This window comes from Aythya ferina (assembly GCF_964211825.1).
Source record: "Aythya ferina genome assembly, chromosome: 2".
NCBI lineage: Eukaryota > Metazoa > Chordata > Aves > Anseriformes > Anatidae > Aythya > Aythya ferina.
In genome coordinates this window covers 102668613-102686951 of record NC_140297.1, presented here as the reverse complement: position 1 = coordinate 102686951, position 18339 = coordinate 102668613, and the positions used below count along the sequence as shown (strand labels likewise).

General features: G+C 34.1%; 1 protein-coding gene across 11 annotated transcripts in view; it reads left to right on the top strand.

Annotated features, from left to right (window-relative positions):
* CCDC102B (coiled-coil domain containing 102B) overlaps window positions 1-18339 on the top strand; it is a 172995-nt gene that overhangs the window by 64079 nt on the left and 90577 nt on the right. Inside the window, exon 6 of one of the 11 annotated variants that reach the window (XM_084511397.1) lies at window positions 5448-5878. The exons of the other annotated variants lie outside the window; for them this stretch is intronic. Coding sequence (XP_084367523.1) covers window positions 5448-5465 — 18 coding nt within the window. The 3' untranslated portion in view covers window positions 5466-5878. Of the gene's footprint in view, window positions 1-5447; window positions 5879-18339 lie in introns of those variants that run through there. 11 annotated transcript variants of the gene reach the window in all.

Sequence of the window (18339 nt, the reverse complement as noted above, 5' to 3'; positions counted from 1 at the left end):
CTGATGCAAGTGGTGGAGGAGCCAACGAGGTGGGGGGTGCTCCTGGGCCTCGTTCTTACCAACTGGGATGGCCTTGTTAGGGATGTGAAGGTTGGGGGCAGCTTGGGATGCAGAGACCATGAGATGGTGGAGTTCCAGATGGGACTAGGCAAAGGAAGTAAGGCTAAAAGCGGGAATGTTACCCTGGACTTTCAAAGAGCCAATTTCAACCTCTTCCTGGACCTGCTTGGGAGTATCTCATGGGCTAGGTTGCTAGAAGGTAAGGGTGTACGTGAGAACTGGGCTACATTTAAGCAGCACTTCTTCCATGCTCAGGACCGGTGCATCCTGAAGAATAGGAAATCGGGGAAGGGGGGCAGGAAACCTGCGTGGATGAGCAAGGAGCTCATCGATAAGATCAAAAGGAAGAGGATGGTCTATGAAATGTGGAAAAAGGGCCTGTCATCTTGGGAGGAGTATAGATGTGTTGTCAGGGCCCGCAGGGATGTGATGAGAAAGACTAAAGCCCACCTAGAGATGAGGATTGCAAAAGAGATAAAAGATAATAAGAAGGGTTTTTTCAAGTATGTAAACAGCAAGAGGAAGACTAGGGACAATGTGGATGCCTTGCTGAATGAGGGGGGTGTCCTGATCATGGGAGATGCTGAAAAGGCAGAGGTACTGAATGTTTTCTTTGCTTCAGTCTTTGCTTCAAGGACACTCCCCTGGGACTCCTCACCCCTGGCAATAGGACAAAGGGTCTGGGAAATGGAGGGCTCCCCACTGGAGGACGTGGGAGTGGTTTGGGAGCATCTGAGTGGGCTCAATGCACACAAATCCATGAGTCCCGATGGGATGCATCCGCGTGTGCTAAGGGAGCTGGCAGATGTGATTGCCGAAATGCTCTCTATCATCTTTGAAAGGTCCTGGAGAACGTGTGAGGTGCCTGAAGACTGGAGGATATCCAGTGTCACTCTGGCCTTCAAGAAGGGCAGGAAGGAGGATCTGGGAAACTACAGGCAAGTCTCATCTCTGTCCCTGGAAAGGTATTGGAACAGCTTGTTCGGGATGCCATCTCCAAGCAACTAGAAGAGAAGAAGGTTATGAGGAGTAGTCACCATGGATTCACCAAGGGGAAGTTGTGCTCGACCAATCTCGTTGCCTTCTATGATGGCATCACCAGCTGGGTAGATGGGGGGGAGAGCGGTGGGTGTCATCTACCTTGACTTTAGCAAGGCTTTTGATACCGTCTCCCATGACATCCTACTAGCAAAGCTGAGAAAGTGTGGGATAGATGAGTGGACGGCAAGGTGGGTTGAGAACTGGCTGAGTGGCTGAGCTCAGAGGGTGGTGATCGGCAGAGCAGAGTCTGGCTGGAGGCCTGTGACCAGCGGTGCTCCCCAGGGGTCGGTGCTGGGTCCAGTCTCGTTCAACATCTTCATCGACAACCTTGATGAGGGAGTACTGTCTGCCCTTAGCAAGTAGGCCGACGACACAGAGCTGGGAGGAGTGGCTGACACACCAGAAGTCTGTGCTGCCATTCAGCGAGACTTGGACCGGCTGGAGAGATGGGCAGGAAGAAACCAATTGAGATTTAATAAGAGCAAGTGTAGAGTCCTGCACCTGGAAAGGAACAACCCGAAGTATCAGTACAGGCTAGGGGATGACCTGCTGGAGAGAACCTCTGAGGAGAAGGACCTGGGGGTCCTGGTGGACGACGGGTTGACCCTGAGCCAGCACTGTGCCTTTGTGGCCAAGAGGGCTAATGGGATCCTGGCGTGCGGCCAGCAGGTCAAGGGAGGTGATCCTCCCCCTCTACTCTGCCCTGGTCAGGCCTCACCTGGAGTACTGTGTCCAGTTCTGGGCTCCCCGGTACAAGAAAGACAGGGATCTCCTGGAAAGAGTCCAGCAGAGGGACACAAAGATGATACGAGGCCTGGAGCGTCTTCCCTATGAGGAAAGGCTGAGAGACCTGGGTCTGTTCAGCCTGGAGAAGAGAAGAATGAGAGGGGATCTCCTCAATGTATAAAAGTATCTGAGGGGTGGGGGACAGAAGGATGTAGCCAACCTCTTCTCAGTGGTTTGTGGGGATAAGACAAGGGGCAATGGCTACAAGTTAAAGCACAGGAAATTCCACACTGACATGCAAAAAAACTTCTTCACGGTGAGGGTGACAGAGCATTGGAACAGGCTGCCTAGGGAGGTTGTGGAGTCTCCTTCTCTGGAGATATTCAAGGCCCATCTGGATGCCTACCTGGGCAGCCTGCTCTGAGGAACGTGCTTTGGCAGGGGGGTTGGACCTGATGATCTTTCGAGGTCCCTTCCAACCCCCTACAGTTCAGTTCGGTTCTGTGACCGTACATGCAAGTACTGATTGGGGTTATATGGTTATCTATGTGAATATATTTTCATATTTTTCATCTTAAAAAAGTTGGTATGTCAGTGTAAAAATATTTTTATGTATGATATTTTTTCTGTTTATAGTATGGAAGTTCTGTTTGACAGATACAAGAATAATGTTTATGATTTAGATCAGAATTGATATTTTGGGGTGATCAGATATGCATCTCATTGTTTAATGCCTTTTTAAGGAGCATACAATTTCTTAAGATATGAAAGCACTGTTTTACTTTCCTGTCCATATAACCATATAATATGGGCATATTATTATAATATATATATATATATACACACACATAAAAACAACTGTAGATGGATATTTAAGTGATAATGCTCTTTTGTTGTTGGGGTACTTTTTTTTTTTTTTTTTTTTTTTTTTTTGAAATAATGAAGTCTGGAAAACATCAACTCCATAAGCCCAAAGTTTTTATGAAAATACACAATGAGAACTCAAGGTCCTAGAATAAACTAAACTGAAATATGGAAAATCTAGGAAAAGATTTTCTAGGGGAAAAAAAAAAAAAAAAAAAGAAAAATGGAAAAGCCTATTATCTAGGCTGGGATAGATCCTCTTAAGGCTATTTACTTGAAGCTCTTCCACATTTAATAAGTCACTGTGGGGTTCATTGAAGTGTTCAATTCCTATTCAGACTGAATCATCTAACAGTCAAGCTGATATGAAGACCCTGTGTATCTTATTTTTGTTCATCTTTTGTTATATATCTTTTCATACAGAAAGAAATACAAACAACCTCCCACTCAAGTCCTTGGTTTTATTCTAACATAAACTAACAATTTTTTTTGCCTGTCAGTTTCATGGATAGGAAAGGTGTTGAGACTTACTTCCAACACTGCCAGCTTCCTCAGAGAAATAGTTTAATTGTACATATTTGAAAACAACATTAACCTGAAAAGTAATAAATAATTTGTGAAAAGGAGCAGTTAGTGTCTGGAAATTAGAGTTATGAGTTTGATTTCCATTCTCTGTGATTACTTCATTCAGCTGTACCCTTTCTACCTATGCTGAACTTTTTAGGAAATAAAGGTTTACATTTCTGATGGACATTGCGTTATGACTTGAAGATCCATTTGTTGCCTTTAAAGATGTATTTTTAAATTCTGTCAGTAAAGAGTGCAAACTGTTGAGGTGTAACTTTGTAGTAGTGATGATGGACTTTTGGCTTCCACATTTATTTATGGCAAATAAAGACAAAGTGATTGTTAAGTCCAAAAGCTGTCCTGTTAAGGATATAGCTGGACTGTCACAAGTGCACAAGGTAGAATAGAGGCAATTGAGTTTGTTTTTTTTTTTTTTTTTTAACAGTACTTCGGATTATAAACTCAGTGTTAGAGCCCCACTCATCCAGGCTTTTTTGTTATTTGATGCTTCATGAAGACAGTTTAATTCTTTATTTCTGTTCTATTTTGATATTAATGTATGTACAAATACAACAGTAGAACACCTCTAAATTTGTTTGTCCTAGCAAGATTTAGTTAATGGATTATTCTTTATTTTGAATAACTTTCCTGTTGGGGACGGTTACTAGTTACTAGTTATTCCAGTGTGCAATACTGACAAGGTACCACAACTTTCACATCTCCTCTTGAATGGTTTCAAAACTTGTATCATATCCACATACCTGAATCTCTTAGTATGGCCTCTGAATGCACTCAAAACCCATAAATTATTTGGCTATCCTATCAACATATTCAAGGTGAAGAAAATAGGATCATTGCTGGGGTTCATCAAGTGGGGTTCAGACAACCAACTTCTTATCATAGGCACTGTACCCCCTCTTTTTGTTTGGAATTGCTCTGGATTGGAATACTTTATATTGTATGTATTTATTTATATTTATATTCTCTATATTGGAATACTTTAAAGCTCTGCTGAGATTCTCAATATTCTCCGAGAATGTGCTGATTCTCTCCTGTTCATGTGAACTGTAAGACAAGAGGAAACATAGTAAACTTGTCCATTTAAAATCACTCCAGTAGAACTTGAGTAGAGGGTTACTTTTGCGATGATATCATAGTAGAGGGTTACTTTTGTAATGATATCATAGTCTACACCTTTATCTCTTCCTTTCTCTCCTCTTGCTTCTTCCCTTCCACAAAATAAATAATAAAAAAATAAAGCCTCCACAAACAAAAACATAAAAAACCACTAGTAATCAAAGATCACATAATCAATAATGAGTTGTGACTCAACTTGCAACTTGTCTTGATGTCAAAAAGCGTGCACAGTCCTTTGCCTACACTGTAGAAGGCTTCATATTTAACTGGTTTTGGGAAAACTATTAGCGCTCTAGTTTATCCTCTATGCAGCAATAGCTTTTTCTTTATGCCACGCAGCTCAATTATTGTTGGTATTAGATTTTTAGTCCTGACTGGGTTTGCTTCCCTACTTCTCATTTTCAGTTTAATTCTTTCTTATTAGTGTAAATATATATAATTCTCTATTCTGTGTGTTTCTTTCTATCCGTATGTTTATATAGAACTGTGGGCCATATACTACTTTTCTTTAAGCTGTATTTGAAAATAGTTCTATTTTTACAGGATGAGAGGTAATACAGTTTAGCGTTTTACACATTGTTATAGGAAGAATCTCTCATTTTCATTACCTCAAAACAAACAAAAAAACTCACAAAGATATTTAAAATTTTATAATGTTATAACACATGATAATCTACTCTTGGCTTGCGGACAGTATTTTCTTCTTCAACTGTTAATTTTAAAACTTTAATATAGTGGAGCATACAACTTAAAAGTTTTAACTCACTGCCATCACTTAGTTTACAGCAACATTTGAGAAACAATTCTATAGTATGTTCCCTTACTCTATAGTCATGGAATATATTTAAATACTTTTTAATATTAGTAATTTACAGGTGCCTTTTGTCAGAGTATCCTTCAAGAGTGTCAATTAAAAAAAATAATTTTTCTAAGAGTATTGCAGAAATGTGCAAACATCCTAAGATAACAAATTTATATAGATATATTCAAAGTACCTAGTTACTTTTAACCTACATATTTTTTTTTACCTAGTAATTTTGTGAATGTTTCAGATAAAAAGTGAAATATGAGAATGATGCAGACATGACTGGAACAAGAAGGACAGAGAAGTCACAATAAAGAGTTTCTTCATTTCAGCTATGAAGCTGACTATCACAACTTTTGCCACTTCATTAAGGATTTACCTCCAAATTAAACATATCAGTAAAAAGGAGATTACAGTTTGAATAGTTCCATTTCATTAAACTTTTAAACTTAATTCATCTTGATGTTCTTTTTCATGACCGGGGATTAAGGTTTAATTTAGGTAATACGTGTTTTTTATTTTGTTCTGAGGTGTAAAATCTCTGAAGAGATTTTAAGAGTTCTAATTTGCCATAAATATCATGTGTGTCTGGACAAATGCAGTAGCTGTAATTATTAAGAATTCTTTTTTACTTCATCCATGCTTTATTCAGTAAAAATAAAGTGTGTTATTTTGATGCATCAAAGATAAAACCATACAACAAAAAGTGATGAGCTAATATACATTTACTACAATGTAACTCTCCTGTAGACATTCAAAGTTACGTATAATACAGCTATTGGTTCCTACTAGATAATGGATGGTAACTGATTTTTTATAATGCAGTTTATTGAAGCATATTAAACCTATGTGATGTGAAAATATTTGTCATAATGTTGTGGAAACTCTTGTAGAATAGTGAGGAGAAAGCAATTTGTCCACGTTTATCTATGAGAAAAGACCAGCATTACAGGCTCATACAGCTGTCATTTTTTCTAATTTATGTTTGTGGTTGCACATGGCTGCTTCTTTGTCCTAAAAATGTGTTTTCACATTGCTTACTTCCTAGTTAATATATCTGTAGTCCTATATGTCTATGGAATCACTTCTTTTGTATATTCATAAGTACCATAGAGAACAAAATTTACCTAAATTAAATGTTAATCCCCACTCACGAAAAATAACATCAAGATGAATGAAATTTAAAAGTTTAATAAAATGGAATGATTTGTGTATATACTCTTGTCTCTATTTTGTGGGAATATATGTAAAGTACAAGGATACCGGACTGATACTGGATTTATACAGAGAAAACAAGTTTGACTTATTTTAGGCTCTCTGCTTTGCTCCAAGAATGGGAAAATGGAATTATGCTCTAAAATCATTAGATGTCTATATATAATATATATAATATATGTAATATATATATGATAATAATCTGTACGCCTGCTTGGCTTGGAAACATATTCTAAACTACAACTGGGCTGTTTTATGAGAATGAAATAATTGTTAGCTAGTATGTTGGAAGTGTACATCATATCTCTTTTATTTATTTATTATTTTACATTACTGTTAGGATTATTGCTAAACAGAAGATAAATAAATAGCTTTTTCTGATCAAGGGTTAAACGTGGGATGTACAGAATGATCAGATTTTGTTTAACCTCAAATATTTGACATGAATGACAAAGAAAACATGTTTAGAGGTCTATACGTTATATATATGTGAATACATAATATACATTATATACTCAGAGGGCTATACATCATAGCCCTCTTACATACTTTAGAAGTAGCAACCTTATATCTTAATATGAAAAAAATATGCTTCATAGGCACTGGGAAACACAGGAAGATTGTGGCAAGTTCCAAAACTCAGTTATATTGATGTGAATTCACTTTCTTAAAGCTCTGAGCACTTAAACAGCATAATAGTAGAAACATTGATCAAAAATCCTTATTTTGGCAGGTTCTGTTTATGAACTTTGAAGTAAATAGATCTAAATAATTTGTAACTCTGTAATTTGTTATTTTGTACAGAGTGTGTTTCTTTTAACAGAAGAATTATTATAAAATGTGATAGCTAGTATCTGAAGAAAAAAAAAAAAAGTCCTCTGTGGCTAAAACACTAACCCATGTTTTAGACTGGTGTAGCTAGACAGATAAAGTCTAACCTGGGTGTGAATGGAGTTTGGAGTATTTCATATCTGTCTGTGAATTGTGGACAAAATGATATGGCTCTGTGTTTTTCTTATTCATCAACAGTGCTATTGACTAAGAAATATCTGTTGCAGCAGTAGTTAGTGTTTGATCAGTTTGGCCCTAGAGAAATAAGAGCTATGTTTCATAAAATCAGCCAAATTGATATTTAGAAATGTCACCAAAGACATGATGGCATTTTATTATGTATCCCAAGGTAAATATAACCTTTTACTCAGAATTTCTGTTATAGAAAATATGTGGTCATATAGTCTGTTTCTTATTTGGAGGCTTTATTTTTTTAATTATGTTAAATTTAATTATGTTAAATAAATCACTGTATTTGGAAGCAGATTTACCTTTGTAGAAACTTTTTATGCTGTGAATTATTACTCGTTATGCTAGATAATAACACATAATTTGAAATATTTGAATATAAATATGCTGTAAACAGTCTGCAGAGAAAGAAAAACTGATTTATCAGTATTAGTTTCACTGTGGTTTATGTTCAGGTGTATGTGTTATGATTGTCCTTCATTTCAAATATAACATTGTTCCCTACTTAAAACATAAGAAACATAAAAAAATGTATACATGTATGTTCTCTTTCTAAAATACATGTGATCTTTCAGCATGTGTATTATGCGAGGCTTTGGTAATGCACAATTGTTGTTAGTGTTTTTGTTTTGGGGTAGTCTATAGAATACAGCTCCATTTTTATGAATGTAGTTTTTATCCAGCCACTGTGCCTTCTCAAGAAATTTGAAGGAATATAGAGTAGCCTGCATGGTCTAAAATAGACAAACTGTTGATGCTGAGGGTCAAATGTTATCCAGTGTCCTACATAACTGTGAAAATCTGTTTTACATAAATGAAATACATGGTTTATTATTTATTCATATTTTGAAGGTTGTTTGTTATTTTGTTTGTTTCCATTTTTACATCTATTATGATCTTAATTGAATTAGCTTAGTAACATACTTATGGACCAGTGTTTACCCTAACATTGGTGTCAGTCACTTATCCAAAGTTTAAACATATTTAAGTCTTTTTCATCTCAAGAACATTGATTTCCACTATTTACATATGTGAGGGAAACTCATAGAGAAAATTTTAAATTTTGATTTCATTGTGAGAATGTCAAAACAGAAGAGAATAAATACAACTAAATATAAGTATTCAAGATATGAATTCCTTTTTCTTCTGTGTGACTCCAGCATGGAAATATCTGTGCCTTGTTTTCAATTGTTTTCCATGAAAATTAATAGTTTCCTAACTATATGTTTAGCAACATAACGTTCATCTTCTGATGTATATATCATCATAATACATGTATTATTTATTTTTTATGTATCATTTATTTTTATTATAATTATTTGTAATTTTAGGCAGACACTTAATACATATCTGTCCCATATCCTGTAAACCACAGACTCATAAATACATATATATATATATATATGTATTTAAATGTAGCAATAATTACAAGAAACAAACAAACAAAAAGAGATTGGTGTCAATAGCGTGGTAGAAAAAGTTTGTGTAGAGGTAGAATGTTTGATCAAAGAATTCCCACTGAAGATGGGAAAAATGGATTTTGTTAGGCTGGGAGAAGAGGAATATTTGATGTGAGAAAAATGCATGGGAAAGGGCAAAAAAGCATACATACTAACCAGAAGCTTTAAGAAATGGTGCTGTCTTCCTATATGTAGTCTTCGGAAACCGAGAACAATGCTCTAAGACTTCCATCTTTAAGCTTTTTTACTTTTTCAGTGTATTGTGTCCTCCTATTCTTTTTCTCTAACCTTCTGCCAAAATGGGCATAATTTTGTTGATGACATAAGGAAAATTTGGCAGGAAAATTATTCTACTTTAGAATAGTCTTTGGACAAATTGTTTCAGAGGGCTGACAGAAGTGCTTTGCTGGTATCATAACACATACATTAGAGTTACCTTCCAGGGTGATCTGAAGGAAGAATAATACTTCTTATGTTCTTTTTCAAGTTCTGAAATAGCATAGTAGCAGACTACCCTGCAAGAGAGCTTTACATGTGCTCTGAAGATTGATTATTGTGAGTTCTTTCCACCACAGTGTATGAACTAAATGGCTTTTAAGAAAATATCAACATTAGACAGTATTCAATTTTTTGATCCTTTGAGCTAAAGTAGAATTTCTATGTGGTTACACAGGGATCACAAAAATAAATAGATAGATTACCAAACCAACCAACCCCCAGCCTCCCCCTCCCCCAAAACAAAACAAAACAAAACAATCAAACAAAAAACAAGGAACCATGCTGCCAAGGTTATTACAGTGCTGTGGGGTGGGCAGCTCTCAATTTACAAATATAGTAAAATACCACTGTGGATCAGTAAGACAGGAAAGATCAATTAGAAAGTATGAATAAACTAATGCATTGTGCTATTAAAACATGCTATTGTGTCTTTAAGGCAACTATGATATTTTCTAGACAAGTTAGTAAGATAGGTTGTTTTTAACTTTCACATTTTTGATATGCAGCAGCCACGTGAAATTGCTGAAAGAAATTGGACTAGGATGTGTTAAATATACAGGATTAACATATAAAATAGTTATAAAAATAAAAATACTTATAGTATTTTTATATACTTTTTAAATACTTTATATACTATTTTAAATACTTATAGTATTTTTATAAAAATAAAAATACTTATAGAATAATTTTAATTGTATAATTGTAAGTTACAGTAGCAAAACTAATGTTTTTACCAATACGATAGCATCCACCTAAAGATGTATAGGTAGGTGTACAGCTGCAGGTAGTTGAATTAAAGAAACAAACAAAAAAAATTATCATTGTTTTGGGCTTAGATGCTCATCAGTTCAGGGAGTTTTGTATGTATCTCTGCCCTCTTGACTGGAAATTTTATTCAATGGAATTCAAAGTTGTTGTTTTTTGTTTTTGTTGTTTTTTTTGTTTGTTTGTTTGTTTTTGTTTTTTTTTTGTTTGTTTGTTTTTTACAGATGTTAGGGAATTGTCTTGTACAAAGTACAAGCCTTGAATGGATTACAAAATTTCATAATTGAAATCTGGGGATGAAATCTTACACAGCATGTCCACTGTGTAAATCAGCTTAATAAGTTCTCTCCAGTGATGCTGTGATTTCAGGTAATGCAGATGGTCTGCAGATGCATCAATGGTTTGACCACACACAGCAAATTTGGCACAAGCAAAATGTGTTGGTTTTCCTGAATGTGCTCATACCATCTGTGTACCTCATACTCAATAGATCTGACTTAGAAATATTGACTCACTGTACTCATGTGCTAAATAGGACATGTGAACATGTTGATGAACACTAGAGCAGTATGACTACTCAAGAGCAACAACTAAGGTAAACAGTGACAAAAATATTTCTTGGGTAGCTTTCCTAAATATTCAAGGTCTGAGTGTGATGCAATAGATTATCTGAATTATTTCTCTGCATGATTCTGTTATCTTAAATATGTTCAGATCTTAGTTAATGGCACCAAGTCATGCTTCAAGGAACAGAGCCTCAGAAACAAGCAAAGCATAGCTGATTTCATGAGATGCACATGAAGTACTATAGCGATGTGCTGCATGGATGTTTGCATGGATGCATGGATGCTTGGTACAGCATTTTTGCATCTTTTTTTTTTTTCTCTCTCTCTTCCCCACCTTCCCGCCCCCCCAGGTCTACATTGAGTTTCTGACTGTTATATTCCTTCATGTTCTGTGAAGTCTTGCTTCCTGATACTATGGTTAGAACCTAAAAATTATCTCAGTAATCCTATTGTAGTTTATGTAACCTATGAAAGATTCTTCCAGATTACATCACACAGAACCATGTGTCTGTGTGATTTAAGGATGGCTGAATAATAGCGTGTGTGTTTCTATTGTTCCACTGCAGTATATTACAGAGGTAAAATGCCTATTTTATTGGTCTAAACACACTATGGTGTTATACTACTTGTTGGAGGTACTAAATACTTCATATTGGTAGACCTCAAGACTGTTTTTTTGTTGTTGTTGATGTTTTTTTTTTTTTTTTTTTTTTTTTTTTTTTTTTTTTTCAGTGAAGGGAGAAGCATAGTTAGATTCCACTTGAATATCGGTAAAAACAAATGTTTTGTTTGTTTGTTTGTTTGTTTGTTTTTATTGCTAAGTTTGGTATTTTGAAAGTTTAACAAATCAGTTTTAGAGTGGTAAAGATGAAATTTGCAATACAAGTTAAAATGAGCTGCTTGCTTAGTTCTTACTTGGCTTCTTTTCCTATATAGTAATTCTCCTGGGGTAAAATTTGTCTTTGAACATAGTCACTTGAGCATACCTGAAGATTCACTTTTTCAAGATAATTCCTTTGTTGTTTTCTATAGCTCAAACTTTCTGTTATGTCAGCATTTAACTTATTTCTTAAGACAGTTTCTTCTGTTGACAGGATTAAAGAGTAACAACAACAACAGCAAAAAAGCTAATTACTGTTCTCTTACAGTATTTTAGATTGTTCTTTACAATCTTTGCTTGTGTACCATAAATAGAAACATATATAAAATACCAGTAATTAGAGCACAGCTCTGTGTACTGTGTATTTTCAGATTGTGTACTGACAACATTCAGACTATACAATGTTTTTTAGTTTTTCTTAACAATTGAGCTGTGGATAGATTTTAAATCCCAATTCTTTCTATTCTTTGAGGGATATGCAGTTGTCATTCAATGCATTTTTTCTATGATTATGCAAAGTTCTCCTTTACTTCTCCTTTGTTTCTTGATTCAGAGCAATAAATGTCATGTAGGCATTTTTCTATCTTCTCTGTTTTTGTTATGTTTGGTTTTTTTTATTTTTTTTTCTTCTATTTAGAGAGAGAGGAGAAGCAGAGGAAATAGTGTTACTGATGGTTATTTTTATTATTAGTAGTAGTTATTTATTTATTTTAATTCTGTCAGTAAGCAGTATGTTTCTAGATAGCAATAATACACTTCTATTCTGAAGAATACCTGTCCTGTTAGAGGAAAATAAATCCAAGAAGAAAAATAAGTAGTCTCTCCAGAATATTGATCTCATTTGTTTGTTTGTTTTACTATGATAGTAACACAGACATTAGAGATGAAATCATGAATTAAATACTTTCTTTTATCACATTCCTCCATGAAAAATAATGGTCATTCTCTTCATGATTTGGACTTCACTACTTTACTATCAGCAAATCATTGGTCAGGTTTTGAGTACCTTGAATGTCTCTAATTTATTTCTCTTTCTGATTGATGAATGTTGCAGGATGGTAGTTGTATCAGAACAAGACAAAGAAAGAAAAGAGACAATAGAGATCACAAGGAGATCTTGAACTTAGGAGGTTCATATGCTGCTGGCACTAATTGAGAAAATTCATCCACATTTCAAATTATGCTGCAATACCTCTAGTTGATGCTGCACATCTAGAGGTTTAGCATGCAAAACTGCTGATGATATTTTAGTTGTAGCCAGAAGAGCATCTTAGCATGAAACCCTTTGCATATTTTTATATATGGTATTTATAAACTTTACCGTACTTTAAACATTGCATTTAAAAATACATACGATATAAAAACCATTTTTAAACAAATTATGTTCTCAGCTTCACTGCAGAAATTTCAGGCCTTATTTAGATATTCCCAGGAGGCAAGAATTTCATGACGGCATAAGTTAGTTTAAAGGCATCTCACTCCCTTTTTTTTAAAGGTAAAAAATAATCACTTCTTTAAAATGTCTAATCATACTTTCTATCTCCTATATATTACAGAACACAAAGGACAGTTTTATCTTGAAGGAATAAATCTAATTGTCTCTGATGGAGGAATAGGGTGCAGGGAGATGATCAGAGTTATTTCACTTCTGAAGGGCTTTATTTACTTGAAAATTCTGGTTTACATTTAACCGTTTATATACACCACACTACATGCAATCTAAAAAAAAATGCTTAAAGATTGAAATTTTAGGAGCAAAATGAGAATGCACCTTATGTACAGAGCCAAGAATTTATCGTTAGTGTAAATCAGTTCTTAACATTCTAATCCAAATGTGATGTTGATAGCTTAATTAAAACACTAACATTTACAGGCCAAAATATCTAGGAAATAAAAAAAAAGTTTCAGCAGTACAGATAAATTTGTACCAAAAAATTTAACTCTTTTTCTGTTTGTTTTTTGTTTGTTTGTTTGTTTTAATCTTTCCATTGTGGTTCTGGTACCTATATATGATCAGTAGTAGTGGAGGGTTGGTTTAAGGGGGAGCATGTACTGAATTTTTTACATGGAGTATATGATTGGTAGTGAGGGTTTATCTTTTTATTTTTCAGACATCATCATATTATTTGCTTTTTTTATCACTGGTAGCTAGTTAAGGTGTCTCTGCCTTCCCTCATTTGCTTTTAAGTTAGAGTCTGACAGCCTCCAAATCCACTTAAAGGGATAGTATTTTTTAGTCTTTAGCTTTGTAGATTTGTTAGACCAACAAGCGTATTCATAGGTAATAGTCACTTGATTGCTACCAAGTGACTATCAGTATATAACAAAACTGTATCAAGCTTTATTCAAAACAAGAACTGAGATACTGTATTGTCAAGTTAATAAAACTTCTGTGGCCTGGTACTAGTAATGGCAAATCATTACATGTGATGGCATCACCACTATCACCACTGAATTACTGTCAGTAGAAAACCTTAGTCAATGTTTTCAATGCATCATCTTTGAATTAACAATCAAATGAATTCTACCTGTTCAGATTTACAGATCTGGATCACTGTACTTCCATAAACATCTGTACTTCAGATTTGCTTTTTAAGCACACATGAGTATGATTACATATGTATTTCTGTTATTTCTCATTGTTCTGTGACAATTCTGCAACAATTGCTGACAACAGACCTGGAGACTTCTTAAACTAATCGTAGTGGTTAGTTCTGTGATTTTTAACAGGAAAAATGACACATAATTTTACAATACTTGCTTGAGTAAACTTGATGGCAGTGTAGTGCTGTTGCCACAGTATACTTTGTACTTGGATAGCAGAATTTCTTATTTTTCATTTTACGTCTGTGAAGTTCTGTCATTGTTAAGCAAAAGTCAGATGATTTAAACTTGAATTCAGTTCCCCTGAGAGCATACTTGCTAAAATAAAATTAATACAGGCAAGTGTTTTTGATCCAGCCATGCACTTTTAATCTGAGAATTCTCTGTGGCATATGTGAGTTTAAATATGTTTAGATGTATGTGAATAAGGTCTCTGAGCAGAGAGTTCATTTTAGTCAAAGTTGGTAGCATTAATATTTTATTCTCCTTTTTCCAAATTTAACAATATACAATCATACTAAATAAATAATTTTCCTACTACCTGATTTATATTCTAATTTTTGTTAGTCTTTTTTTGACACAGCTGCTATTGATGTTGAAACTGCCTCTGGGAGTTGAAAGAAATCATTACTGGAGGTAATTAATTATGGTTTGAAGAAAAGTTTCAATGCCTTTAGAGCAGTAAACTGTATGATAATATGAGGTTCTTATTTACAATGTCAGCCAAATTGACAATAGATAAGTATATAAGATCTTGATGTATATTGATGCACATAAATTACATCAATAAATTTACTTGCGGTCCCGTGTCATGTCGTCCCCCTCCCCCTCCCTCCCCCTCCCCCCCCTTTTTAACAGTACTCTAAAATTTATCATCTTTTTCCTTTCTCCTGAGCAAGTATGAAAGCAACAACCATCCTCAACAAGAGTCATTAAGTGGGAAGTCACAATAGTATTTCCTGTAAATATCTACATGGCATCAACTTTGCATAATAGAACTGCACTATTTTTTACTGCATATACAATATTTTAACTGAAACAAAAAGAAGAGTATTGCACTTCTGAAGTGTAATGCCCTCTATAGCAATCACATCAAATGGTGTACAGTATTACAGTTTTGGCAGAATTACATTTTTGAAAGGTCAAGTTAACGTAGCACCATCAGTGCTAGTTTTAAAAAGTTTCATCTCATTGAAAAACAGGAGAGCACAGTGTTTTTTTTCTTTCTGTGTATTAGGTTTCTTGGGTAGAAGTAGTCATGCTTACAGGGCTGAGACTTACCTACGTGTTTTGTGTTAGCTGTTTTAAAAGGATCTTCTGGTCTTTGGTTTCTGGATTGTTTCTCAGAGGTACCAAGACTTTTTCAAGACTTTATCTTGGTACAAGAGTTTAAATACAGTTCTGGAATTCTGAGGTCTTGTATCCTCTAAACAAAGGTGGACGTTGGAAGCAACTGTCTTCATACAGCTTTACAGAATTACCTCATCATCATAGGTAAGGGTACACAGAATATTCATGAAACACAATACTAAAACTCGGTATAAAATATAATAAGTTTAATAATGTAATTGTATGTCTTATACTTTGGAAACTTTCATTCTCAAAGTTTCATTTATTATTTATTCAATACAGCAAACTCTATTTTTCTGTGTGTTTATCCAGTTGATTAAAATTATTGAGGCTGCAAATACTTGAAAACACTTTCTCTGCATTTAGTGTCAGAATGCCATTAAGTTGAATTTGATTACATGTCCAATGAATTCTATTTGCATTCAACAATAAGAATCAATAGCTTGTTTGATGAGAACTTCTCATAGACTTGTTTACAAGTTCATAAATTTTCAAGTGGTTGACAAAGAGTATGGATAATTTATACTCTGTAAATGGTCTATAAAGTGCTGTAGTCCTTTCCCATACTGTTTAAAAATACAGTTTTTGATGTTTTGTCCATATTTTGAAGTAGTTACAAACACTTTGCATGTTAAGAATTCCTTTGAAAAACACAAAAAAATGTTAAAATGGAAGTAGAGAACATAGGTCAACCAAGAATAATAGAGACGAGATTATTTCTTTCGTTCATGAAAGATTATGAAGTCATTTTGACACATGGAGCCTCATGAGTTCAGATCTGTGAAGTATGAGAAGAACCCTTTTCCAAGTTATGTAATAGTACATGTCCTCTATCTCCTAGGCACGATGATCTTATGGAGGAAATTACTCTTTAAAGGTGACGCATGTTGAATGTCATTCCTTGGCAGTCATTAATGAGGTGATCACTCAGAAAATAAATGCCGGATTAAGATTTAACAGTATTTAAATTCTGCTTGCATTTCTTTCTGCAAAGCTAATGAATGGCCTAAAGGATCAACAGACACTGTTTGCTCTATCTGAAGCACATCATTCATTCAGCACAACTTCATCTTTCATTATGACTCAAATTCTGGTGGTTGAATATATTTATCTCATAAAATCAACTGCAAACTTAAATGAACTCTCTCCAAAATATGTATATGGATGCAGAGGGCCTAAGGAATCAGAAGATAAAATATTTAATTTATGTTCAGAAATTGATCTTAAGCAGAAAAAATAGCCAAAATTTAGTAGATTAGATAATCAGTGTTAAATAATTGCAAGTTTTCCTATATCTATATGAAACCTGAATAAGAATATAAAACAAGATCCACACCGATAAAGATTATCTTTGAGATTACGTTTAGTCCTCTGTGCTTAAGGGGAGCTAATTTTGATTTACATTTATAATATCTGGCAACTGAGGCTGAGAAATCATTCAAAGGTAAGAAACTGTAAATCAGAGATGTCTATGAATGCAACAGGAATAAAAGAAACAAACAAACAAACAAACAACAAACAACAACAACAAAGATTTGTGGCTTACTTTGCTGATGTTTTACTTTTATACAATAAGCAACTTCAATAAACTCAGCCGGTGTCTATAAGGTAGTGATTTTTAAAGTATTAAACTTCTGATAGTGTAATTTCAGATACTGCTATATTCCCTTTCATGATGTGGAAATTTTTTGATCTGTGTTTTTGTTGTTGTTGTTGATTTGTTTGTTTGTTTTTCTCCCAAGTTGTGAAAAATAGGGTAAAAGATCAGAGGATATTTTGCTATGGGTAACTGCCATCTGTATCTGTATGTTCTTTTAGGTAAGGAAGAAATCAGGAAAATAATAATTTGCATTTTAAGAACTTTAATCATACTTGTTTATCATCACAGAACTTTTACATTTAGCTGTATTTCAGCGTAGTTTATTTCAACAGAGGACTCCTGGATTGAGAGTTTCCAAATAAGTTATGATTATTATTATTATTTATTTTTTTTTTGCTTAACCTTGTAACAACCTCATAATGAGATTTTTCAAGGAGTCCTTCTCTAACTAAATAGAGTAGGTTTTTCTATTATGTTTTTCTATTATGTCTTTATTTAGCTAGCTTCCACTGATTTCTCCCATGCTTCCAATGAAAGGGGTTCTCTTAAATAGACTTTTTTTCCCCTAATTTGGATTCTTAACTGATTTTCCTATTTTACATAACTTAGATTAAAAAAATAATAATAATAAAAAATATAAAAAAATAATTTAAATACTCAGTGAGTTATAAACGTATAGGCTACAAATGATTACAAAATGATTAGGCTACAAAACTGTGTTTTAATTTAAAAGATCTATATTAAATTCACTGGGATTCTGTATATTGATAAAACTGAGAATATCAAAACTTTTGATAAAGTGACAAAGATTACATTTTAAACAGGAGGAAATGAAAATGAAAAATTAAGTGACCTTTTGGATTAATATCAATACATGAACTCTTAAAACTTACTCATTTTCTAATCCTTTTCTTGTTTCATATAAAATGTAAAACATGAAAGATGGAAATTAATTTAATGTTCAGTGAACATCAAGGATATATTCATATTGAAAAATATTCTACAGCTAAGTACAGTCATTAAAATCACAAAACAGGGTAATAATATTAACCTGTAAATAATATAAAAAGAAAAGCAGAGAAGACAGTGGCATCATCTACTTTGGGATTTAACTCTAGAAATTCGGAGACTTCTATTTTCAGGTGTTATTATTTGAACGTAACCATTTAAACTGTTAAATG